The following is a 25656-nucleotide window of genomic DNA, read 5'->3' as shown; positions in this document are numbered from 1 at the left end:
AGTTCCTGATGAGGAACCTTTGTTTCTATGACTTTAGATAGCCATAGCAGCGTATCTGAAAAAAAAATAAAAAAATTGCATAATAAAGATATAGTTTAAGAACAGGAAAAGAAGAATTAAAAGGTGAAATACAGAAGGAGAACTCAGAACAACATATACTTTGCCTAGGAAGAAAGGGACCACTGAGCTGCGTAATCCTGCAATCTTATACACCAGGCATAGAGTAAGTAATACCCACTCATGCTGGAGTGATTTTAATTCTAACGTTACTTATAGCTTCAAGACTACTTCTCCAAAGGTGGGTTTTTTTTTTTTTACACTACATTCCTCATGTCTTAATCTATAAAAAGGAGCAAGGTGACACTGACCTCTAATTTCACTTCATCCAAAGTTACTTTAGACTCTTGCACTTCTTTAGATAGAGTATCTATTTGGATCTTCATGTGTTTATTGTTTTCTGATGCAGCTGCATATTTTTGCTCTAGTTCTTCATGGAGCTGTTTAAGTGCTACATATTCCTGATCAGACTTTACATATTTAAGTTGTGCAGCTGCTAGATCATCTTTTGATTTTCCAATTTCTTCAGTCATATGTTTAAGTCTAATTTCATTATCAGCTACTTCAGAGAGCAGCTTTTCTCTTTCCAATTTTAATAAGCGTAGCTCCTCACGTTTATCAAGAATCTGCCAAAAGAAAAGTAATATTAAATAACATTTTCTAAGTCAATTTTTGTCATAGCTGCAAAATAAAAATATGTACATGTGCAGATATAGGAAATAAAGCACAGGCAAACACGCAGCACTGTATATTGTGTTTTGCTCTGCTGGGAGGGAGCTGCCTCACAAACAATCCTTCAAAGAGAAGCTAGACAGATAAGCCCCTGCCAAAGCCTTGAAACCTCTCCTCCAGCTGTTTACGTGTTCTTTAAGTACTTTTCCTGTGTTTGAGCTAGGTCTGGACTGATACTCCTGGCTGACCATTCAGATGTATTAATACTTTATAAACTCTGTATCATGAAGAAAGTTGTTAACATGTAATTAAGCTTTGTTTAACAGTGGAAGGAGACCACTGGAAAGGTTTGGAACATTTTGCAAAGGATTCATGAGTTTGTGAAATTACTTGGCCTGGATAATTTTCCTTGCACATACTTAGTAGCAGGTACTTAAGGATAAAGAAACTTAACACATTTGCAAACATTTTCTAAGACATTTATAGCAAACTTGGTCTACAAAGCCCTGACTCACCAGTAAACCGCAAAGTTTCCTGAAAAGTTTCCCAGGATTTCCAAGCTAAATCTCTTGCTTCTCAAGCAGCATTTCTAAGAGCTCTTGAAATTTTCCCTTCGCCCAGTTAGACAAAAGTTCAGTTTTAGATCAGTAAACCAGGATCAAACACTATTATTACACATATACACAGTTATCAGTGGTAACCATGGTAAGTAGGCAAGCAAATGCTAGACTAGAAATTCCTGATTAATTATAGTAGACTTTATGACTAAACATGCAATTTTAAATTTATTCCTAGCTGAAAATATTAAATGCCTGAGGAACAATTTACTCAGCTTAGTTACAAAATCTCAGTTACTTGATTCAAGACAACTTTTTGCTTTAAACCTTTATATCCACTGATATGTTACCAGCCAAGTACACTATAAAAACAAGGAAAAAGATTGTTTACCTCTTTCTTCTGTATCTCAACAGTATTTGGTAGATACTGAAATTCTGATAGCTCATTTACTTGTTTTTGTAAAAGTATGTTCTCTTTCAATGCTTCTTCTAGTTCTCCTTTTAAGGCAGCTGCCTTTTTTTCCACCTCCTCGAGAGAGCGCAGATCTAGAGAATTAACGAGTTTAGATTAATAAGAGTGCAAGAGAAGAAAAGCATGTTTAAAAGTAAACACAATTCATAATGCATTCCAGACATCATACTGATATAATTCTAGGAAAGTGTGTTTTACAGTGGCCAGCAATTAAAAGATGAAACTACTGGCTTGAATTCCACCATCATTTGTTAGGTTGTCATCCAGTCTATTTCAGATTCTCCCTGACAATGCTTATTAACTTGACTGTCTTCATGCAAAGTAAAAAGCATTAAGTTGATGTTTTCCAAACAGTTCAATAAAGTGCTAAAGCAGTTACTATGTGCCGGCAATACCAGATACTCAGTATTTTCATACCGACAGAAGCTCCAAGTATTTGAAAAGACAAGCTAAAGTCTTACCTATTCCCCTGCCATTGCAGAAAAAAGGGAAGAGAGGGGAGAAGAATAAAAGCACCACCTGGAACAATACCTTTTGGAACTTTACCCTCCATCAACAAAGTTAGCCTGGTGTTTTCTTGAAATACAAACTGCAACTCTTTCTGCAAATCAGCTTGCATTTTTTTGTAGCTGGCTTTTCCTGCTTCTATTTGTCTTTGATAGAATTCAACATCCTTCTGCATTTGCTTGTAATTCTTTGAAAGCTCATTCTTCAAGAAAACAACAAAAAAACGCAATTAATACACAAAATGAAAGTCTACATGTTTAACATTTAAATACTGCATCTGTCACATTTCCTGTTGTCACCTTGAACAAGTCTGGCCTTGATAATTACAGCAGAATAAGCCACAATTTAACAACTGCATTCCTCTCAGAGTCTTACAACAAAACATACCTTACTTTAGAGTCATAATTATGTCTACAATTTTGTCTTTACTCCCTCAAAGCAAGCCTTAGAGTCACACTCCTCAGACTTCACAATTCTTTTTCTTTTTTTATTCTCTGGTAAAATCAGATTTGGAGTCTTATGTCCCAGTAAGTCGTGAAGTCTTTTCATTTGTACTCTCTCAGTACACCAAAAGCTAACCACCTACTCCTGTAAAATAAGTCTGTACTTTCTTTTCACCTTTCTTCTGAGGACCCATTTTCCATGAATTCCATAATAAAAACATTACTTGAAGCATGAGTCCTTTGCTTTCTGTAAATACTCTAACATTTGGTCTTTAGTGATTGCCTTCTTTACCAGTCTGGGAGGAGATAGGCCATTAACAGCATTTTGTACAGCTATAAATGCTGTTTAAATAGTACTTGCCATCTTTTCCTTCAGCTCCAAGTTTTCAGTTCTGAGAAAAGCAGATTCTTTTCTGGCGTCCAAGGCTATGCTTTCACTATCTAAGAGAGACTTATTCAGGTGCTGGATTTCCTCAATTAGCTTACCAGAATTTCCCTGAAAAAGAAAATAAACACTCAGATATCAAAAAAATATATAGACATAATAAAGCAAAGGTGCTCATTATAATGCATTTAAAATGTAAATACAGGCTTAGAAAACTTGGGAAGTTTACTCTAAAATGAACAGTAGCAGGCTCATTTGACAGATGGGATAAAGAGCAGAATTTCCCATAGCTTTATTCCACCACAATACAGCTGTATGATAACGTAGTAATTAGCATTTTTAGCTGTGTAAGAAGCTTCCCTGATGTGTAGGGAAGCAGATTTCAATTATATCTAAAGTTACACCTTAGATAATTAAAGTAACCCACCTTCAACAAAACCAAAACCACCTCTCAACCCAGAAAATGCAAATTTACCGCTAAAAAAGATGTGTCCCTTTCTGCTCCTGCTTTTTGTAATTCTTCCACACGCTTTTCTAATGTGCTTATTTTGTTCTCTCTTTCCTTCAGCAGTTCCAATTTGGACTTCATTTCTGCCTAAAAGTTGAAGAAAAGCAGAAAAAAAGATTCTAGTGCCCAGTTTGGATTTTCAGGTAAGAATTTAACAAAAGAATGTTTTGTTCATAGTAAGCATTCATGGGTTTTAGACATATCCCCCATACAGCTAATAAGATTAACAAGACCCCACTGATTCCTAGGTTGTCCTCAGCAGACACAGTGTTTAAAAACAATAAACAAACCAAGCACATTTCATACAAGTCTTATTGCATGTAAATTCATGGACAGGCTCACCTCAAGTTCCTCATTGTACACTTCAGCATTTGAAACTAGACTCTTTAACTTGGTAATTTCATGCATTAGTTGCATCTGTGGAGCAAATGGAAGCAAAATTGCAGAGAATGTTAGTAAGCACCCACACCATTAGTTTTAGTTGCCAACACCATGAAAATAAGCAAGGTCTGTCTTGTGTTTTCTATTAGCAGGCAAACCATATATACACCCCCCCCATTTAAACAAAGCAAGTTGGTAGGTATTCTTTCAGGCAGACAAGATGCAAAGCTCTGTTTCAGCTTCCTAGTAATTGAAAAGGATTCAAGTGCATTTTAATCTGTAACAGCTTGAGAAGCAAGAGCAAATTAATGCAGAAATTGTACAGCTATGACACTTCAAATTCTAGTAATGTTAAGCAGCTTTTTATGCCACAGTGCAGATACTTGTGATTTAAACTGTTAACTAACAAAATGAGCAGGTGCCAAACCTTAGGTAAAGCAAGGCACAAAACCATTCAGTGGCATCCTCTGAAAGGAGGCAAAGTAGAAGACTGGATAGAAAAGCATGTGTAAAAGAGAGGAACTCCTTTTTGTTGGTCCTTTTTAGAGAAGCTCTACCATAAGCGCTCATCTACAAGTCACAAGCACGGGCAAGGTGAAAATGCAATCTGTAATTTTAAGCTCAGTGAAAAAACTTTAAAACAAGCACACTCCTGTATTTTATGTAGTTCAGAATACAGTGAGAAGAAAACCCAATGTGTAATCTTTAAATCAGAGGATTGTTTTAGAATATATGGTACAATACTACTGTCAGAAGTCAAATATCATTATTCAGAATCATAATTTACCTGTATGCATCTGTGGTGATTTAAATTGATGGATTTTAACTAATGTTTTTAGTGAAATATGTGACCTTTCAGTATTGCTGTAATTAATCTGCTACACAGGTATCAACAAACGTTTAACAAATCTTTGCAGATAAGGAAGATAACACAATCAGTCTACCATACAAAGGGTCTTCTAAAAAGAATCTTAAATACAAGCTAGATCAAAAATCTGTTATGGATCCATTTTAAGATCTATGAATATTTGCAGGGAAAACACTGGAAGTTGGAAGTGATCTTATTAGATTGTAACCTGAGTCAACAGTGCAAAATGATGTAACTTCACCTTCAAACTTAGTTTCATATTCAGAGGATACTGAACAGACTTGTATGTACATGTAATCTGCCAAGAAGGCATCAGGAAAGAAATGGATTAATATATCCATGCCTCAATACCTCAAGCTGGTTTGACAGTTTTGGTTGGTTGGGTTGGGGTTTTTTGTTGTGGTTTTGCTGTTGTTTTTTTTGCTGTGACTAAATTTCACAGTCTATTCTTTGTGCAGCTAAAACTTAACAAGTAAGACATTTTAGGTTACAGAATCCAGAACATAAAACACTTGGACAGAAAAGGAATATCTCCACTAAGAACACTAGAATGTGAAGAGAACTGAAAGTATTTCAGCATTTCCTGGAAGTCATCCAGTAGGTAGCTTTACTTTCTCCGACTTCTTGGCAGAAAATTCAATGTTTCAATTTTCCACAGACATTACTATTCTCACTATTATTTTTATTGTTTTCGTAGCAAAATTAAATGTTAGAAGTCAATACCCACAGAGTTCGAAGGATTATCAAAAGCCAGAGCTATCTTTGATTGTAAACCAAGATGTTTTCCACACAAAATATGAAGTATGGTTTAGTAACAGTACAGTAACTTCCGATCAGCTCTGAAACATTTATATGCAGCAAAACAACTGTCTCCTACAGAAGTTGAGTGAAATTCAGATCATACATATACGGAAACGATAGCTATGTACACACATACACACACACAAATGTGTTTAACCAGGATTCAGTAAGAAACTTTCAAAAAATTTAAGTCTGAATTTTACACTCTTGACTAAATACAGTTTGAGCCCCGTCTTCACTTATTCTATTGCTGAATGTAGGTATAAACACCATCTGTAAATCAAGATCCAAGATTATGTACACTGAATAAACTCTAGAAAACATCTGAGCAAAGAGGAATTCTTACCTCTTTTTCAATGCACCTTACCTCATGAACTTTCAGTGTTTGGTTTTCCAGTGCTTCAAATTCATCCAGTTCTACTTTTTCCTTGAGTTTCTCCTTCAATTCATTTATTTCTGATCTTAACTGCTCATTTTCCAATACCAGGCTGTTAAAGTTAGCTTGCAGGACATTGATCTTTAAAGCAGCATCCTGAAGAAGCACAAGAAACTTCAGAAGTTGTTGAAATGTCAGTCTTATTTCTAGACAACACAGAACAGACTTACCTTTTCTAGTGCTAATGCTTCACAGAGCTCTACAGATTCTTCAAAGTGTCTCTGCGTCTAGAAAAAGAATTGCTCTCAGTTAACTGACCTATGAGATTGAGCAAGTTTAGTGTTCTTTGTTGCTTGTCTTTTCAGGAGTAGTCATGTTTAAATACCAACGCTTATTGGATCATTTGCCAAGAACTATGCAATTATAGAACCACCCCACAGCTTCAGAGATGACCAAGAGATTTTCTAACCAGTTATAATTATTCAGATATATAGAAGCATATTGATGTTCTGTAGAAGAGTAAGGCTGATCTTACTGGGAAGTATGTCATATGTATGCAATGTATTACACAACTGAAACAGATTATATTACCCAATTCATGCCAGGTCCAGCAGTCCATTCTACATCTGAAATTTGATCAGGAGCGACTGGACACTGGTTCTCATGTATAGAATTCTCTAACAAAGCTGAAAAAGAAGACGTATTAAAAAAATAAGACCGCAGTAGATTTTAAACCGGACATCACTAATTTCTTATCCATGAATTTTATCAGATTGGAAACAATCATTCAATGGCAAAGATGCAGCACACTGCACAGGACTCATGAATCTCGTAATTTTCCCTTACGAAAGGGAATACAACTAAAGTCCCGTCCATACTTATGCTGACCACTTTAAAACAAGTTAATGAGTACTAAACCAAACGCAGCATATCTACTTAATTACAGACTAGAGAAAATATTTAGTTGTCAAGGAAAGAACCACTCAGCAGTATCCTGCAAGGTTTAAAAAGCACTAGCCCTACATACAGAAAAACCCTCTCCTGTGGAGAGAACGCGGTTTGGATGGACATTCTGTATTAAAGAACAACTTTGACTACTGCATGGCAGAAATATCTGTAGATGCTGCCTTTTATCTCACACCTGTTACTTTCAGTTTTAAGAAATTAAAAAAAGCTCAATATCCAGAAGGGGAGAGGGTGCTATCAGACTTACTCCCTTTGGGAATTATTTCATCTGGGATAGCAAGACTGAAGCTCCCTATTAATCCCAGGCAAGAATTACCAGTATTGTTGTGCTAAAACAAATTACCAGTATTGTTGTGCTAAAACCAGCTCCCTTTTAGGCAGCATTCTTTGCTGGCAGACAGGTTTCCTTATGGGCTAAACGTAACTCTTAAAACTGGGTTCACAAAACCATTTCAGCAGTATAATGGCAACTAAATGCAGCTTTAGGTTTCTAATAATACAAATCTGCTTTTTAACTCATTTATTAAAAAGGTATTATTTCTCACTTCAGAGCTGCTTTGCAAAGTTTCCTTTTTCCTGAAGATACTTACAGTCCTCCATGTTTGGTAGTGATGTCAGAGACCTTTTGATTTTTTTTGTTTCACTTAGCCTTGTTTTTTCAAAGTCTTCAAAATAGCTCGCATTTGCCTGGTTTATTTTACCGGGAGCCCAAGTAACTCTTCTCTTTCTCTTGGCCTTTAAAAAAAGTATTTACAGAAAGGTGATACAAGGCATTTAGAGAACAGATGTTGCATCAGCCTAGTTTTATAACAGTATCAGCAGCTAACTAGATTGTGTTTTGCAGTTTCTTAAAAATTAAACTACAGCAGAACAGATTGAAAGCAAAAATCTACATGTTCAATGCAAGGCAACATTGAATTGATAGTCACTCAGGAGTTACTTTTAAAAGTTACCCCTTTAAAAATAAGGAAAATTATGTAAAAATTGAATATCAAACTTAGTCTTCATTGTCAATACAACTATGTATTTAATGTTACCTTTTGCATAGTATTTCAGTTAAATAAATCTAGAACAGGTGCTTACTTTGCTATTTTCTTTTGAGGAAAAGGAGGCAGAAGTCACCAGCATCTCAGTTAAGTTTCTTATCCTATCTTCCTGTACTTTTTGAAGAGAATTTTTTTCTTCCAACAGCTGGGCCAATTGGTCTTTTTCCATTGCATGAATTTGAGTCTTCGAAGACACCTTCCATAAGAAAAACTATTAATCAAACTGGCATCTTAAGAGCCAAAAGTACACCTACAGAAGATACACAACTACTAACACTTAAACACAACTACACACATTCTTTTAAGTCTGGAAGAGCTGTTTTTAACAATGAAACTGACAATTTAGTCTACAATTTACCTGTAGACTTAGTATTTAAAGAGGTCAAACTTCACAAAACAATACAGCCTCAGTTTTTCTAAGGACAAAAAAAAAAAAACAAAAAAATCAAACCCAATTCTTTCAAGTGCAACATTGCTTAAGATGACCTTTTCATGGGGCCAGAAGCCTAAAGCTAGAGAACTATCATTCAATTGTCAAGTAACAGTAAACTTCTCTAATGCATGTGTTGTTTTAAAATTTGAAGTACTCAAAGTCTATTCCATTGTAAAGGAACTACATTACAGTAGCTAGGTTATTTTTATTTTAAGCTAGCAATAGGGTAATTCAAAGGTCACATGGGATTTCCCAAACTGTTTCTATGTAGTTGGTAATGAGGAGAATACTTGAGTACAGAAGACAGTAAACAATTCTAGGTGCAAGCTTATTTTTATGAAGAACTCATTTCTGGTATAAGAGGCAAGTTATTTTTCCTTAAACTTTTTCTACAGCTACTTTTAAATCTGTAATTATATGACAATCTGTAATAATATTTTGACAATTTAAGCCAGTACATTCAGGATTGTGATTTTCCTTCATCTTTTATGATCTATGCTCTAACAATATTTGCAAGACTGCTCTTCAACTCCACAGATTTTTGCAAAAGATGACCACATGAGAGCACTGTTTGGTGGGAAGTTACTATTGCTTATTTTATAAATAATAGTTGTGTCTATGCATGACATCTGTTTTGCCCATGGTGTTACACAGTTGCAACATCCTGCAACTCACATTGAAGCTAAAACATCAATAACAGGGAAAAATATGAATTAAGTTGGAATTTTTAACTGACATACAGTAACTTCTTATATGGCAATTAATTATTCCTTTTGATCTTGGCAATACTGAAGTGTGCTATAAGGCACAACACTTCTATTTCTTAAACATAATAGCCTACAGAAAACAAGCAATTTAATTAGTTCTCATTTCGTGTTAGCTTTCACATAGATATGTTGACTCTCATCATCAGTTGTTCTAAACTTCACATCGTCTTTTCAATTTCTATTCTCTGAATTGAAATGACAGATACAACTCAAAACAGTTTACCTATCAGTCCAAATTTAACCGGTTCAGTTTTAAAAGAGAATACTTCAAAATAGCTATCAGTACTAAGGATAGATTAATATGTTTATTGCATACTTCTTCCAGCTGCTTTTTCAAATCCAGAATTTCTTTGCGATATCTCTTCAGGAGGGCATCATCATCAAGCACTTCATTGACTTTGGGAGTATTCTTCATTCTTTTGGCCGTATTGGCAAACTGGAGGGATATTATGGGCAATAGTTAAAAGAACAAATATATCAACAGACTTACTCTGTCTCACATTTCCCAATAGAATTAAGGGGACAGTTTCTCTAATAAAGACAAATATCTAAAACCAAACACTTTCTTATATTAATGGATATAATATTAAATATTTCATTTCCTTTTTTCATTTACTCTAAGCTTTGAAAAAAGTTACCTTTGCTTGACATTAATACCTAAGAAGTGAAGCCTAACATTTAAGCAAAAAAATACAACTTTTTTTTATCTAAAGAAAGCTCAAAAGACCATCAAAAAGACAGAATCCTACCTAAAGGATTCATGAAAAGGTCAATTACTGTAGGTAATTGTATAGGTCCTTTCCTGTAGGATCTGCCTAACATCTTGTGTTAGCAAAGACTTGCAGTTCTAACTGTGTTTGGAAAAGGTGAATGAGAAAACAGGTTATTTCTTGCCAGGAAGAGACCAACTGCCAGAAAGCTCTAGTTAGACAACCTAGCACAGGATGACAACTAGGAAAAGATGCTGTATACAAACCAGACATTTCAAGTTCCAAGTCCACAGGGGACCTTTAGAAGATTCAAGTGACTACAATCCAGCAGATTACATCTTCCACCTGTTCAACCTGTCTACAATGAAGCCTTGAGTGTTAATAACATTAGGGGCGATAAGTTTTACCTGAAGAGTACTGAGAGTTTCGTCAAAAGAAACAGGAGTAATTGTACAAATAATGACTGTCTTTGCATTTCCTCCAAGGGAGTTCTGCAGAATTCGAGTCAACTTGCTGTCTCTGTAATTTATGAAGCTGATGAAAGAGAAAAAAAAGCAAACACTTTTGCATAGAAAGAAACACAGTAATTACCTTTTCTAGAGATAATGGGTTATTTGAAATAATTACCTGCATAAGCCAGGATTACACATAAAGGATTTTAATTTCTCATTTCATTAGCAACTTATATTAAAACAGGTATACAAACACAAGTGCTTACCCAGAAGGGTCATCACAAAGTTTTTTGATAACTTGGCCCAGAATGAACAAGCTCCGGTTTATATTGCAGCCTTCTTTCAGTCGGACACCTAGGTATCACACAGCAGTGGTTTTTTTTTAATAGTTTATTAATTTAAAAGATAAAGATACATTTTCAAACTGTTAAGCTTTTGTGCTGTTATGCTTAAAAGGGTTATCCAATTGCTAAATCTCAAGTGCCACAATGCACTATGGCCCAACATCAGCCAGTATCAAATCCTTTATAATAGCTGAAATGCATCAAAATAAGACAGCAATCTTTCCCAAATGTTAATACTTTTTGTGTAGTAAGTAGCTGGGGCCATAAGAACTTTAATTTTGTTTCCTGTTTAAGTTTTGCAAATGCCTATATTAACATGTGTAAGTATAACAAACCGGCCTTAGATACAACTTTTGGGTTAATTATTTCTTGTAACAGAATATTAACTTGTTTTCTCTCAGATCACTTTCTTCTGATAAATGCATTTTTGTGCAGCTTTATGCTGTCATTGTTAACAGTCAAGTTCACAAGGGTAAACAGAAGAAGTCTTCAGAAGAGCCTCATTTAACACTCACCTTCAGATCCTGTTTGACTAGCTCTTTCACTGCCTGCCAGATCTACCAAATTCTGCAAATTCAATAAGTATTTCACAGGTTAATTCTGAGGCAATTTAGTTTTAAATCCTCTTAACTGTAAATCTTGGTTAAGAATTTAAAAAACTGAAGTTACACTTAGAAAAAAGCAAGAAGCCTGTCATTACTGGAAGCAATCCATAGCTACTAAACACATACCAACCAGTACTTTCAAGGTACGTAAGGACATGGAATGAGTTTGTATGAACTCTACTATACCTGACAGTTTTCCCACCTTGCAGTGCAATTCCCCCCACTCTCAGTGACAAAAAGATAAATACAGTTGCTCAGTACAGAAGTGTTAACTACAAACTCAAGCCATAGAAAGCTTCACAGAATCACAGATCCTCTGGTCCAATTTTTTATGGGAAAGAGACTAGAAGTTATTATCTAGCACTCTGTCCTGAATCAGCTGTACATCTCTCCTTGCCTATCGTTGTGGAGATAAGGAAAGGAAGAAATTCAGTATCAGAGGAGATGCCTCCAAAATCTGGTTCAATGTCAACTAGATCTTTATACCATCCCATAATGATTTGCCTGAGAATGTACTCCTCACTTTAATTGGTTTATGTTTAAGAATGGTAAAATCCTATGCTAACTCCCCCAAACAGCAACAGACCAAAAAGGCCAAAAAAAATAATCCAACCTCCCTCTCTGCTGTTACTAGAGCTGACTATAAAGTCAGTTGGAACAGAGAGACAGAGCAGAGCATGGTGTAAGAAGAATAGATCCCATGCACTGCAGTGAGAAAAAACAAAGAAGTGGGCAGTAAATTGCTGATACTGCATGAGCAGTGTTTACATTCAGATCCCAGAGCTTTTCTACATGAAGCCAGAACAGAAAGCTCTTTCTACAACATGTTATTGACTTACTGCTATTCCCAATGCTAAATAAGAGTGCTCATGCAGATTCTAGCAACCTCAAATGCTTTCATTTTGATTTCATTCCTCCAGATTATTTGGCTTCCCTAAGAATCAAGGAAACTGTATAGAGAAGGCTTCAGAAACCAAAACACTCCAGAGATAAGCAATGTACTCCTCCCAGTTTAGGCTATTTCATATATCAGTAATAAAGCATAATTTTATGATTCAAATCCACCAAAGAGATTAGTGCTAAGAGGGGCTACTTTGGGGAAAAAAAATAAAATTAATCTTCTGCCCATTGCAGCTGTAGGCCATTTGTTCTTTTAACCACTAAGTCTGAGGAGAAAAGAAACTTTAAGGTTACCCACTTTACAGGTTCTTTTAGTGGGCTTGTCAATGGTCAGGAGCTGTATTTAACAAAACGAAAGAGCACTCCAACAATAGCTCCTTATGCTCCTGGGAAAGGCATAACATCCCCCTGTCCAGCATGAATTGTCTAGGAACTATTCCCATATCACAATTCCCTTTGGTGGGAACATAGCCTGTACGTAACACGCCAGGGAGTCTCCCTTTATACAAATCAAAAATATGATTTCTACTTAAGAAATGTCTGCTCAAAGTTAACAACAAAGTGTACTTGTCATTATAAAGCAGTATTATTTTCTCAAAAAAGCAGCAGTGGTAAACTGCCTGCTTAATAACTTAATGCCCGTTAAATAACTTCTTGGAATATTGCTTACCAAGTGGGATACCATCACTGCTCCATCACAGTTCGCATTTGCAGGGTCACTTCGTTCTCTGCTTTCAATGATCTAGAAGATGACGGTGTAATAAAGTTTAAGCCACTTGAAAAATATTAACACCCCTCCTAATAATGAAACAGTTTTTACCATTCTGAAGATAGTGTGAGAACGGCTGCTGTGCTCATTCATTTTTGTTTCTCCGTAATGCCGATTTTCTGTCAAAAAGTAACAGTATTTCTGCTTACATTCTGATAAACTGGAGATACCAGACAAAAAGCACAATTCCAAAACTATCTGACAACACTGATCTCTGAAAATAATCTCAAAGAGATACCCTATGATTCTAGATATACCCAGTTCATCAGTGCTTTTCTAAGATATCAGCTGACATAAGTTAAGCAACTTACTTTCTCCTTTTCTTATCCATTCCATTACTTGTTCTGGGGCAACCACCACCTCTTCGATGAGATCTTCCACATATGTATTCCTCTTAAGACAAAACACAGTAATAAATTCTACTGAATTCTAAAACTCACTTCAGTATATTAAGATTACCAGCAATTATTATGGTGTTCATTTCAGTTTGCTTCCTTTTAAGGAAGCATTATTAATTGAATGTCTTTACTCTGGTCACAAGGGATAGGGCAAGTTTACACCTTTATCAAAACTACTGTCCCTCTAGGGACAAGAATCAAAGTTCTAGAAAGTCTCCCAAACATAAAACTCCTAAGAGAAATACCCTTCTAGTCATTTTCTGAGGGAACCCAGAAGTATGTTTCCTCAGTAAATGTTATAAGGCCATAATCATACAACTGAAAAATCTCCCTTCTTCCAAGTTCCAAAAGCGTTGATCATTCAGGACGTTGGAAGACCTAAAAATCCCCAAAGCCAAAACACTCCCTGCCTCCCCAAACTACCAGATTTTATAATTTGCTACAGGAAGAAGTTCTTTACTGTGAGGGTGGTGAGACATTGGCACAAGTTGCCCAAAGAACTCGTAAGCGCTTTATCCCTGGCAGTGTTCAAGGCCAGGTTAGAGCCTTGGATGACAGGGTCTAGTGTGAGGCATTGCTGCCCAGGTCAGGCGGGTTGGAACTAGATGACCTTAAGGTCCTTTCCAACCTAAACCATTCTTTGATTTTATAATATACTATCCTGGAAAACTTAAAGGATTAAGTCTACTTTTACAAACAGTTATAGAGAAACCAAGAACTGCAAGCCCAAATTCACTAAATCAAATGTCCTGCTAATTCTGAAGATAACAATTACACAATCTGACACAGACAAGTTTTCAACTACACACCTCTGAAGGTTTTTTAAAAATACTTTTACTCCCAGCAGATATCATACTCATACTACATTATATGCACTTACACTAACATCCTCACGAATTCCCAGAGGCTTCTTTTTCCTTTTATCACAAAGCAAATCTGTAATGGTTTCATTGTAGATTTCCATGTAAGAAACCCTTAGCAAGAATTCTCTATCTGGAATCTGATGTTAAAAGAAAAAATAAAGAATTAAAAAAAAAAAAAAGGTTAAATAACAAACACCTTTTAATGCAAGTATTCTTACCTTGAAGGTATATGTTTGGATATCATTCCACATGCACATTAGCATCTACCAATACAAAATCTGCTTTATTCCATTCCACCTCTTTCCAGCTGGATAAATGGTATATCACATTTTGTAGATTATAAAAGGTAACTGCTCTACCAGAAGGGTTACAGTTGCCCTGCTTAAATGCCCTTTCCTTATCTAATTTCCTTCTGCTTAGGCTCTTTCCTTTATGTATACCTAGTCTTTTGTCTTGGGTGCAACTGTAACAGTTACTTTTCTTCTTCTTCCTAGTAGCTGGTGCAATGCTGTGTTTCATCTTTAGTCTGAAAACAATGCTGATAGCAACAGCTAAAACACTGGTGTGTTAAGTAATGCTTACCCCAAACAAGGACTTTTCAGACTTTCATGCTATGCCAGTGAGGAGGGGCACAAGAAGACAGGAGGGAGCAGAGACAGGACACCTGATCCAAACAAACCAAAGGCGTATTCCATACCACAGCACATCATGACCAGTTTATAAACTGGGGGGAGTCACCCGGAAGGGCAGATTGCTGCTCTTGTCAGGCTGGTTATCGGTCAGTAGATGGTGAGCAATTGCATTGTGCATCACTTGTGTTTATTGTTGGATATTTTCCCTCCCTTTTTAGGTTTATATTCTCTCCTCTTGTTATTTCCCTTATAATTATTATTGTTAGTGGTAGTAGTGGTTTTGTATTATACTTTAGTTACTGGACTGTTCTTATCTCAACCCATAGGATTTACATTCCTTCAATTCTCCTCCCTATCTCTCCAGGAGAGTGCAGGAAGGTGGGGAGTAAGCAGGCAGTTGTGTGGTTGTGAGCTACAAGTTGGGCTTAAACCATGACATGTTCTCTTTTTGCTTGCTCATATTTCCTTTGCTGCTGCTTCTTCCTCTGCCTCCCTGCTAGAGCGTACTGGGGCTGCACAACAGGCTTCAGGATTACACCATCATGGAAAGTTTTCTTGCCTTTAGTTAGTTTTATAGACAACCCCCCAGCCCCACAAAGTACTCTGGACCTCCTTAAAGGAGCAATGACTGTTTCACTCAACTGATAACAAGTGTTCTGCAGGTGATGTTTTGGAAATCACTTTATACCTCCTACTTACTTCCTATTAGCATTGAGCAACTAGTCTACCATTCTTTTGAAAACCTGATATAAGTAAATTTAGTGCCATATTCTTCCCACTGGAAGTCTTTAATACTGTTAATTTTTGTAAGTTTTAAAATAGTAGAGTCACATTACCTTGTCTACCATATTAACAGGTGAGCATCTATTTAGACTTACAGTATAGTTTATTGTACTTACAAGTTTTAACAACCCAGCTCAGTTTTGTTCTGATTTGATTCCAACTAAGAGAGTCCCATTAGCCTTTTTTTAACTACTTATCTTTGCCAGGCTAGTAAAGCAACTGCAACATATAGGCCAATGTAAATCCATATCCTTCACAAGCTCCTTGCTACTAAAATTAACTTTCACATAACCATTACAAATATTACTAGTCCTTTCAGCCACTTCAATGTAATGGAATTACTCACCTCACAGATAACTTTGAAAACATGTCGAATTGCCTTAGGGATAATGCCCACAGAATCTTCATTTCCCATCATTGTGTATGTCTTCCCTGAAGCTGTCTGTCCATAAGCAAAAATTGTGCCTAGAACAGATGATTAAATTTAACTAATTAATCATGAAAGATATTAAAACCAGGAATTGAACACAGTTTTAAAACTTACCATTATACCCTTGCACAGCTGACTGTATAATTGGAACAGCTACACCTTCATATAACTTCTCAGTGCTGTCACTTGAGTGAAACACACGATCTTAAAAAAACAAACAAACAAACAAACAAACAAAAAAAACAACAAAAAAAATCAAGCATATGAATACATTGTACTGCAAGTCAAAACCAAGCTGCCATCTTACATAGTATTGCTTACTTCAGATTCAATAAATAAGCATCAGACTGTTTATAGGAAGACTCAAACATTAAGTGTAACGCTTCTAACGCAGACTTTTTTTTTATTAAAAAATATTAAACTTGAAACCAAAAAAGACATGATGAACAGACAAGTAAAAAAAAACCCTTAAAAATGATGGACACAGTCAAATAGCCATCCAATTTAATCCTAAAAAAAAAGTTATGGCTAGTTTATCTATGAGAATCGTAAGCCTGACAAGACAGGCTAATTGTTAAACTCCGAGCCCAGAGCATGGTTTTAATAAAACTGTATTTTGGCAAAAATCCTTGCAGTGGCTACATTAATAGAATGGTTTGGGGTGGAAAGGACCTTAAGGTCATGTAGTTCCAATCCCCCTGACATGGGCAGTGATGCCTCACTACCCTGAACTTTCCCTGTTGAAGTTTAAACCCATTACCCCTTGTCCTATCACTACAGTCCCTGATGAAGGGTAGAGTGGATCAGTAGGAAGAGACTCAAAGTGAGGTAGTTATGACAATCTAGCATCCACACTATACACTTTTACATGCTGGGGTCCCAAAGGTCTTTCTCCCTAAATGCTCTGGACTAGCCCTAGTCTAGTCCATTTGTAACTGGGATTCATATGAAAAGAATACAGCTCATGTGTTCCAAAGCCACTCTACAGCAAGAGCCAGGATGGAGAAGGTCACATCCATCAGGAAGCTGCCTTTAAAAGCATGCTCCTGGTACTGACAAAACCAGAAATCTTACTTGCCCAGATGGCACTTCTTTAAAATTGTGAAGTAAAAAGAAAAAAAAAGTTGATGGATATTGCAAAAAGCCAGCATCATTAAACTTGGTTAATACATTCAAGCAGCACAGTAACAAGTCCATGTAAACACCAAAGTAACTGCTCTCATATTCTTACCATAACTGAACACTTTTGTCCCATTCACTTCTGAAATAGTATTATTTTCACTTTTCCAGTGGAGTGACACTTTGTCTCCTAAGGCATTTTCCCTAAAACAAAGAAATAACCCGTTACCTGAGGGCTCTGCTCCTCAGGGATCTCCGCCTACTCAAAGCTCCGACAGCCCTGTTTGCTCGGGCTTTCCCCTTCCTTCGCGGGGACGGAGAGCACACTTAGCCCGCACCTCCCCTCTTCGAAAGGCTGCAGCGGCACTCCCGCGACACTTGCTGAAGGCGAGGGAGGGGGAGCCCGCTTGCAGCACTACAGCCTCCCTTCAGGCCGGGGATCAGGTGCGACCCTACCGCCCGGACAAAGCCTCACCTGGCGATAAGCGGCCGCACACGCACACAGACCGTCACAGCTCCCTCGTCCGCCATCGCCGGGACCGCAGGGAAGCAATCACTCCTTCCCCGACCGCCAGCACTCAGCGAAGTAACGACACCACTCAACCGCCGCACAGAGTTTAGACTTCTAGCGCAGCCGCTTCCTATTGGTCCCCGCAAGACAGACGCGACCGCGGAGCGTACCACTGCCAACAGCTTCCGAGGGAGGGCGTGGGGAAACGGTTCCCTCCCCCCCCCCGGGCGGCCTGAGGTGGTGCCGGCCAGGGCGGCAGTGGTTTGTGTGGCGGTCCGTCATGTCGGCCGGTTGGTTAATGCGGTGTTTACTGAACTTAAATAATACGCGTTCACACGTATAAGTGACACTGTTGGGAAATTAAGTTTATTTCTTTTTTTTTTGTTGTTCAAGTAAGATCAAGGGGAAGGTGGCTGCAAGGGAGAACCTCCAGAATACAGAACATGCTGCAACTGCATGTCTTAGCATCAACTAATTAATGACTAATTTATGAAATTACTATTCGTGTTTAAACTGTTAAAAAACCGTATGCTTCCCTCACGTATCTTAATCATCCTCATCCTCCTCTTCATCGTCCTCAACTTCTTCCTCCTCCTCTTCCTCAGCTGCAGATAAGGCTGCTTCCTGTGCAGCCTTGAAAGCCAGTTCCTCTTCCAGGGTGGGGTCACTTGTCTCCGTGATTTCTGGCCCACTGACGTATTCTGCTTGCACTGGTGGTGGTAGGGTGGGATTGTAGTTCTCTGGGCTGTATTTGTGACCCCAGCCAAAGTAGATGTTATCGAATTTCCTGAGAAAGAAAAGTTAAAGGTCACCCATTCTACCCCTGACAGAACATCAGTGGAGGTATTGTCACGCTTCCATGCTCTGCAAAAAGTCACCCTGGTGCAGCTATTCTGTAACAGGAGTGTTTAAAAGACAGCACCGCTTTTTAACTGCTGTGACTGTTGATTAATACATCTTTCACTTAAAAATCTCTAAATGCTAAAATGATGAAGGCTGTAGATCACATTGCTGTACTGCACAACTCCACATTGGTAACATAGCAGTGTTCCTGACACCAATTCCAGCACCCATTTAAAAGCATGTGGAGGTCATGACTGCACCACAAGTAAACATTACAACCACAGAATGTAGCTGTTTTTATAAAAAGTACCAGAGACTCAAGTATAATGTTTTGAATCGAGGGCTGTGCCCAAATAGTAGCTGGACACTTACATCCATTAACTTAATCCTAGCCTTTTCAACAATTATTCAGTTCAGTCTTAAATACATATTCACTGTTGCTGTGAATATTTAAGTTGCCTTCCCCACCAGTCTCTGGAATACTTAGAATTCAGTCAATGAATTAATAATAAAGTAGCTTTGGCTTCATTAGACAGGTGTCTATGTTTAGCATATACAGTCTGTGTTGTGACCATGTCAAGTAGCTACTTACTTGCCAGATGCAAAGGCATATGCTCCAGGCCATCGGTTAGACTGGAGGACTGCAACTGCATATTCTGGGATCAGGTTTGTAGAAGTCTGGCTTGTCCAAGCGGGGATGTTTTGAATTCCTGAAGGCAGCCAAACACACACAGTCTATGAATAAATTGATGCCTCTACAAAATATTTAAGACTGAACTACGAGTCTTCGACAGAATTCAAGCAATGGTTTTATTAAGTTGCATGTTAGAAGAGCTGGAAGTCTGAAACAATAAATGTAGGCACTGCATAGAAACAGGCTGTTTGTATGGGTAGGTAGCACAGGAATGGTAATAGACCAACGTATAGAAAAGATCATACTTCTGAAATTCAGTAGCAGTCTTTTGTCAACGACTTTTTCATAATTTACGGATAAATTATACCTTGATCAACAAATGAAGAGTAAGAAAATAATTTACTGTTGGTGTATTCTAATACTCAGCTTTCCATATTTCCAGGATTTGCTGCAGTAATATGCTACAGGATCTAAATTCTTATTTGTGTATCTACACACGTGTACATATATATTTATTTATTTACACATGCAGACACACTTTTTCACCTAAAAAGACGATGGAAAAAGGGCTGAATGTACTCAATGTAGTGGGCTGTCTTGAACTTGCAGTAGGTTGGCAAGTCTGGAGTACTTGTTCCCTTTATTCACAACTGGATTCTTAACTAGTAAACCCAATTATTTCAGTTTTAATGTCAATACTGATAGCCATTTTGCTTTTAATAAATTTTGTAAAAGAATGTGCCGACCCTCCAGGGGCAAACTGTATTTCTCCATGAAGCGTCAGTCCTGTAACTTCAAATATTTACTACCTAAATGAGGACATTCCTAATGGCTCTCCATCACAAACTTCATATTCCATGAAGAATACCTTCATCTTCAGAGAGTGGAGTGAGAAGAGGTGGTCCTATTTCTTGCTGTATGTCATCTGGCTCATCTGCTTTCTCCTCCTCTTCTTCTTCTTCCTCTGATTTTTGAAAAGGATTAAGCCAAACACAGCGACCCTATAATTGATATGGAAAAAGTGTAGAGTCCTGCATCTGTGCAGGAACAACCCCAGGTTCCAGTATAGATTGGGGAACGACCTGTTAGAGAGCAGTGTAGGGGAGAGGGACCTGGGGGTCCTGGTGGACGACAGGGTGACCATGAGCCGACACTGTGCCCTTGTGGCCAAGAAGGCCAATGGCATCCTGGGCTGTACTAGAAGGGGGGTGGTTAGTAGGTCGAGAGAGGTCCTCCTTCCCCTCTACTCTGCCCTGGTGAGACCTCATCTGGAATATTGTGTCCAGTTCTGGGCCCCTCAGTTTAAGAAGGACAGGGACCTGCTGGAGAGAGTCCAGCACAGGGCAACTAAGATGATTAAGGGAGTGGAGCATCTCCCTTATGAGGAAAGACTGAGGGAGCTGGGTCTCTATAGTTTGGAGAAGAGGAGATTGAGGGGTGACCTTATTAGTGTATATAAATATATAAAGGGGGAGTGTCACGAGGATGGAGCCAGGCTCTTCTCAGTGGCAAACAATGATACCAGCACTAGCCTGGTATCAACAAGCTTTTAAGCTTTTTCATTTGCATGTTTTACAGCAGAAAGTAAGCAATGAAAAATAAGCCAAAAGAAAACATCAAAAAAGTTCTATTTATCATACAGTCATAAACTACCTGCGTTTTAGCATCCTACCCAAGAAAAGAGAATTTAAAACATTTTTGTCAAGTAAAGACTTCAGAAGAGAAAACCTAATATAGATCACCAGAAATTACTGTTATCTATCAAGGCTTAATTCCATACTGTTATCTAAAGGTAGGTTTTGATCCCAAGAACATACCTAGAAGGTTCCTACGTATATATGCCTAAAATATATGCTAAATGTAAATAGGTGCAACATGTTATATACTACATCCAAGGTATATTCTTTAAAAAAATATTTTAGGCCAATACCATTTCTGGTGAATAGTTCAAACGTGCAGGTGAGGAGTGTGTTTACATTCTGAAACCCTATGAGCACCACAGTGTGAATGAGCTATTCCTGAACGTACCTGCATTAGAATACTCTGTACATGGTGTACCCAGCTGGAGAGAGAATCCACCATTTCAGGCACAGGGATAGGCTGGTAATCAGGGTTTTCTTCATATGTATCTCTTCCTCCTTCCTCCTCTTCGTCTCCTTCCTCCTCCGAAAAGTGGTAAAATCCAATTGGAGAGATCTGGGTTCCTGCTGAGATCCGAGCTATCTGTGCTCGCAGGTAATTGGCCTCGTTTCCAGGGAAAGGAGGACTCACAATGGGAGCATCCAGCCTACCGGTGAAGAACTTCTTGATTTTCCTGGCACAGACAATCTTGGGCTGGTGTCACTGGAGGCAACCGCCAAGAAATTATAGCTAAATTACAAAAAAAGTAAGAACATGTTACCTAGTCAGTTTCCACTTTCTTCCTTCTGGCAATCATCCAAGATCAGGCTGACTGCAAGTGGACTTTGGTGGTTCATCTTTTTCCTCCTCTTCATCTTCGAACTCAGTCATACCTTTCCCTTCTTCCTCAATAGCTTCTTCCTCTTCTGTTTCCTCCTCTTCTGCCCCCTCACCGTACTGTACTTCAGCTATAATATAGTTCATCTCCAGACCCAAAATTTTGCCCCAGAAGCGACAGATCTGGGGCACTGGCTGAACACTAATTAGTTTTTTAAGGGCAAGGAATATGTGATAGGATTCATCTTTGCTCAAGCCTATTCCAGCCTGTTCAAAATAAAAGGCTGTTTCCATTACGTTAGGTAGACTGGTCTCTCCCTGGGAAAGAAGATATGGAGTTAGAGCTGAAGAATAGTATAATTATCTATTTGAAAAATCAACAGTTTGTCCACTGAAAGTTACACTTTCCTGTAGTGCCACTTACTCTCTCAAGGTGCTTCACAGACATTCATTCACTGCATTTTCCACTATAATAAAAAAAAAAACCAAACCTGAAATGCCGTTTTAAAGGTAAAAAAGAGAACACAGATGAGCTTCAGCTTTTAGAATACAAGATTTAAAATTTCAAATTGCTGCAAAATAAGAATTCTTATGCAGGATCTGCAAGGGACTTCAGTGCTGCGGCATGTCAGCTATGTAAGAGGCCTTGATGCCTGCAAGCATCGTTACTGTTTTTCCTTGTGTTTGTCGCAGATTCATTTGGGGAAAATAGAATACATATTTTCTATATTTAGACACCAGACGAGCAATATTTCTCTGGAGTGAATGTTGTTCTTTTGAAAACCTTGACATACGGTTTTCATTGTTTAAAATATTGGCCTCTGCTCGCTCCTACTAAGGCCCATTATAAGACTCCAGCTGTCTCCAGTAGAAGCAAAACTAGGCCAAGAATGATTTCATTATTTCCATTCAGTTTCTCACTCTTATTTCATGTGGGTAGGTGATTGTATCACACAAAGGTAGTAGAAGTTTTTCACTAGAACAACTGGAAAAAGTAGAAGTCTTCAAATTTGGAAGAAGTAAAGTTAGCTTTTTTAAACTTTACTTTCTGTTCATCCTCTCTAGAACCTCTGGTTTTAAAGGTTCAGGGTATTAGACTTACTACAGGAAAAAGACTCAATTAAGTAACCAGATGGGTTTTCTTCTTCACACTTAGACATGGGGACCAACTCGGCTGTGAATAGGGTACATGGTACTGTGGCTGCAATTATGTATATGATTGTGAGAGGCAATACTACAAAGGAGACCACAACTTCCCTTCCTCCTTTCCCTTCCCACCATCCTCCCATCCATTCCCTGGTATATATGGTATGTATTTTTCTCTGATAACAACTCACTATCTCCTCTTCTTCTATTTCTTCTTCTTCTCCATTTGCCTTGAGGAACAAAGCTCTACGCTTTTCTGCAGCTTCAAATGTTGGAAGACTCTCATGTTCATCTCGAAGAGTGTCCATTTTTTTCCGAAACTGAGTCCACTTCACATCCCTGCTGATATTCTCAATTATGTCTACTGCATTTGTGGGCTGTTCATCCAGGATCTTTGTTAGCATATTAGCAAGATGATCATATCTGTCATATAAATGTAAATATTATCAGCCTACTATACAAAAGTCTTAGAATATTTTAAGATTGAAAGTAGAAGCTAATCACCTGGAGCTTTGGGGAAATTGTTGGAATAGTCAGATGAAAGGGGAACATGGAGCATTATGGGAAATTAGACTAGAAAATGGCCTGACTATAATACAGTAGGAGTAGTCCCATCTTCCATTTTTGGTATATACTGTACCTGCCTCTGGAGCTGAAGCTGAATTTAAATTTGCTGTTAATCAAAACCTTTGAACTCTACAAATTTACTTAAGAATTTTGATTCTGAAAGATGTTGAATACACAGAAGTGTCACATAGTAGGAATTACTGCATTTATAGTCCATTCTATATATACCCCTTGCTATCCCTCCCCTTCTTAACATATAACCTTTGCCCTTTTACCAACGCTACTTTTCTCTCCACTCATACTTTCTACCCCTTTCAGTTGAGTCTGTCTTTCAGACTTACAAGTTCAGGCCAGAGGTTGTGCTGCTCTTCAGTAAAAAGGCTTTTGCGTTCTGAGTTGCCAGCATTTGCTGTGTGGGATCGGGTATCTGATCATCATACGGACTGTATCCTGGCTGATAAAGACCGTAACCTGGTTCATGCGGCTGCGGGACAGGCTGCGGTGAGGGCTCCTCCGGAGGCTCGGCCATGGCCTGGCCCAGCAGGGTACGCGCCGAGCCCGGGGGACGCAACAGCCTCTCGGCCGCGGTCAGCTGTACTTGTCGCGCAGCAACGGGTGCTGCCCGCGGGGCGGGGGGGGCGGGGCGGGGCGGAGCGGAGCGGGGCGGGGCGGAGCGGAGCGGGGCGGAGCGTCGCTAAGGTAAACGGCCGCGCCCGTTTAGGTTGTTGCTCAGGAGTTTCCCGTCGGAGCTGGCAGTTTCGTTCCCGTTTCTCCGTGCGTTCGGAGCGCCTCCTGTCGTCCGCTGTTAGCCGGTAGGCCCGGTAGTGGTCACTTTTTGTCGCCGCACGCTGAGGCACAGCAGTTGTTGGGGGAACGAGCGTATTTCTGAAGGGGGGTCACCGACCCATCTTTCCCTAGCGCCGGGCGGGAGGCCAGAGGCTCCCCGCAGGGCCTGTCGCTGTGGGGACCTGCCCTCTGGGCCTGGGGGCTCTCCTGCGGGCTCGCTTTTCCCAGCCCACAGCCCTAGCCGTTAAAGCTGTTTGTAGAGGAGTTTTCAAGCCCTGCTTGTTCCCTGTCATCGTGACCTCCCATCCATGAGGTGCTGTTAGTGCTCCATCTTGAATGTTTGTGGCACAAGAATCTTTCAGTTGCCCAGTGACAGCAGAAGAATGCATCTTCAAAAGCTTAATTTTGGGTTTATAAAGGGATAAGTGATGTTTATTTGCCTTTGTTGCTTTCATGGTGTGCGGTAGAAAGTGCGGTTTAATCTTCTATATTTTAGTGTTGCCATAAGGTACAAGGTTTTTCTTTCATGAGGAGAAAAAATACTGTAAAACCTGATGATTACTTAAAAAGTTGTATTCACAGATCCAAGTTAAAAAAGCAGATGTGAATGAAGGTGTTCTGAAGGAATAGTTTTGTCATATGATGTTATCAGTGTTAGGCCTTGATTTGAGTACCTTCTGTTGCAACAGTATTCAAACACTAAAACGTGAAGGACAACTCGCATATTACAGAGGAAGAACCTGCTAATTTCTATTAATTTTCTTACAGATTTGTTTTACAGACATACAGTACAGTGTTGTATGCTTTTGTAGTCTTATCAGGTGTTATGATACTTGAACAGGTATTTGAAGCTGTGTTAGTATCCAGATAACTTAAAATATGTGTAAAACTTGCTCTCCTAATTGCTCTTAATTAAGTCAGTGAAGAACTTTTACTGTTTGAGTAAACACATATCTCATATTCAACAAGGAGGTTATGAAACAAATATATAGAGCAAGTGAGCTTTAAAACGAACAAACAAAAAGGCATTTTAAGGAGTTGCATTTTAGCAGATACCTACAGGTGGCCCAAGGGTAACTGTAGAATGTTCTCTGTCAGTTTAACAGGGAAAATAATGCTGTCTTAAAAGTTCTGTGTGAAGAAGTTTTGCGTTGGAAGGTTTGGGTAGTGGGGGACCTACAGGGGTAGTTTCTGTGAGAAGGTGCTAGAAGCTTCCCCTGGGTCTGATAGAGCCAATGCCAGCTGGATCCAAGATGGACTTGCCACTTTCTGAGGCTGAGCCCACAGCTGACAGTGGTAGTGCCTTTGGGATAAGGTTTCTAAGAAAGGAGAAAAGATGCTGCTCAACCGTAAAATATACTTCTTTGTCATTGATAAATCAGTTAATGTAACTTAACAAAAGCAGTTTATTTTGGGTATTTACTAGAAGTAACCAGAAAACATTCTTATATGGGGCACTGCAAACTTC

General features: G+C 38.5%; 2 protein-coding genes across 2 annotated transcripts in view; both read right to left on the bottom strand.

Annotated features, from left to right (window-relative positions):
* CENPE (centromere protein E) overlaps positions 1-17792 on the bottom strand; it is a 36183-nt gene extending 18391 nt beyond the window's left edge. The window contains exons 1-23 of the mRNA XM_061372066.1: positions 17720-17792; positions 17357-17448; positions 16240-16329; positions 16042-16160; positions 14298-14417; positions 13331-13412; positions 13071-13138; positions 12921-12992; positions 11261-11312; positions 10668-10755; positions 10357-10483; positions 9556-9675; positions 8077-8235; positions 7584-7728; positions 6619-6713; positions 6240-6314; positions 6019-6168; positions 3944-4018; positions 3569-3688; positions 3070-3204; positions 2290-2467; positions 1678-1832; positions 369-683 (exon numbers count right to left, since the gene is read on the bottom strand). Coding sequence (XP_061228050.1) covers positions 369-683; positions 1678-1832; positions 2290-2467; positions 3070-3204; positions 3569-3688; positions 3944-4018; positions 6019-6168; positions 6240-6314; positions 6619-6713; positions 7584-7728; positions 8077-8235; positions 9556-9675; positions 10357-10483; positions 10668-10755; positions 11261-11312; positions 12921-12992; positions 13071-13138; positions 13331-13412; positions 14298-14417; positions 16042-16160; positions 16240-16329; positions 17357-17448; positions 17720-17775 — 2688 coding nt within the window. The 5' untranslated portion in view covers positions 17776-17792. The remainder of the gene's footprint in view (positions 1-368; positions 684-1677; positions 1833-2289; positions 2468-3069; positions 3205-3568; positions 3689-3943; positions 4019-6018; positions 6169-6239; positions 6315-6618; positions 6714-7583; positions 7729-8076; positions 8236-9555; positions 9676-10356; positions 10484-10667; positions 10756-11260; positions 11313-12920; positions 12993-13070; positions 13139-13330; positions 13413-14297; positions 14418-16041; positions 16161-16239; positions 16330-17356; positions 17449-17719) is intronic.
* Positions 17793-18222: 430 nt separating this feature from the next.
* LOC133222401 (radial spoke head protein 4 homolog A-like) lies at positions 18223-24024 on the bottom strand. Its single transcript, XM_061372065.1, is given in 8 exon segments — positions 18223-18542; positions 19191-19308; positions 20101-20233; positions 21261-21560; positions 21562-21672; positions 21675-22007; positions 23027-23258; positions 23744-24024. Coding segments are annotated over 8 exon segments (1656 nt in total). The 5' UTR covers positions 23932-24024; the 3' UTR covers positions 18223-18301.
* Positions 24025-25656: the final 1632 nt, after the last annotated feature.

This window comes from Neopsephotus bourkii, unplaced genomic scaffold, assembly GCF_033783945.1.
Source record: "Neopsephotus bourkii isolate Nb327-2 ecotype Australia unplaced genomic scaffold, CSIRO-AGI_Nbou_v1 NB_1592, whole genome shotgun sequence".
NCBI classification, from domain to species: Eukaryota; Metazoa; Chordata; class Aves; order Psittaciformes; family Psittacidae; genus Neopsephotus; species Neopsephotus bourkii.
The sequence above is the reverse complement of the archived record's forward strand: the minus strand, read 5'-3'. Positions and strand labels throughout refer to the sequence as shown.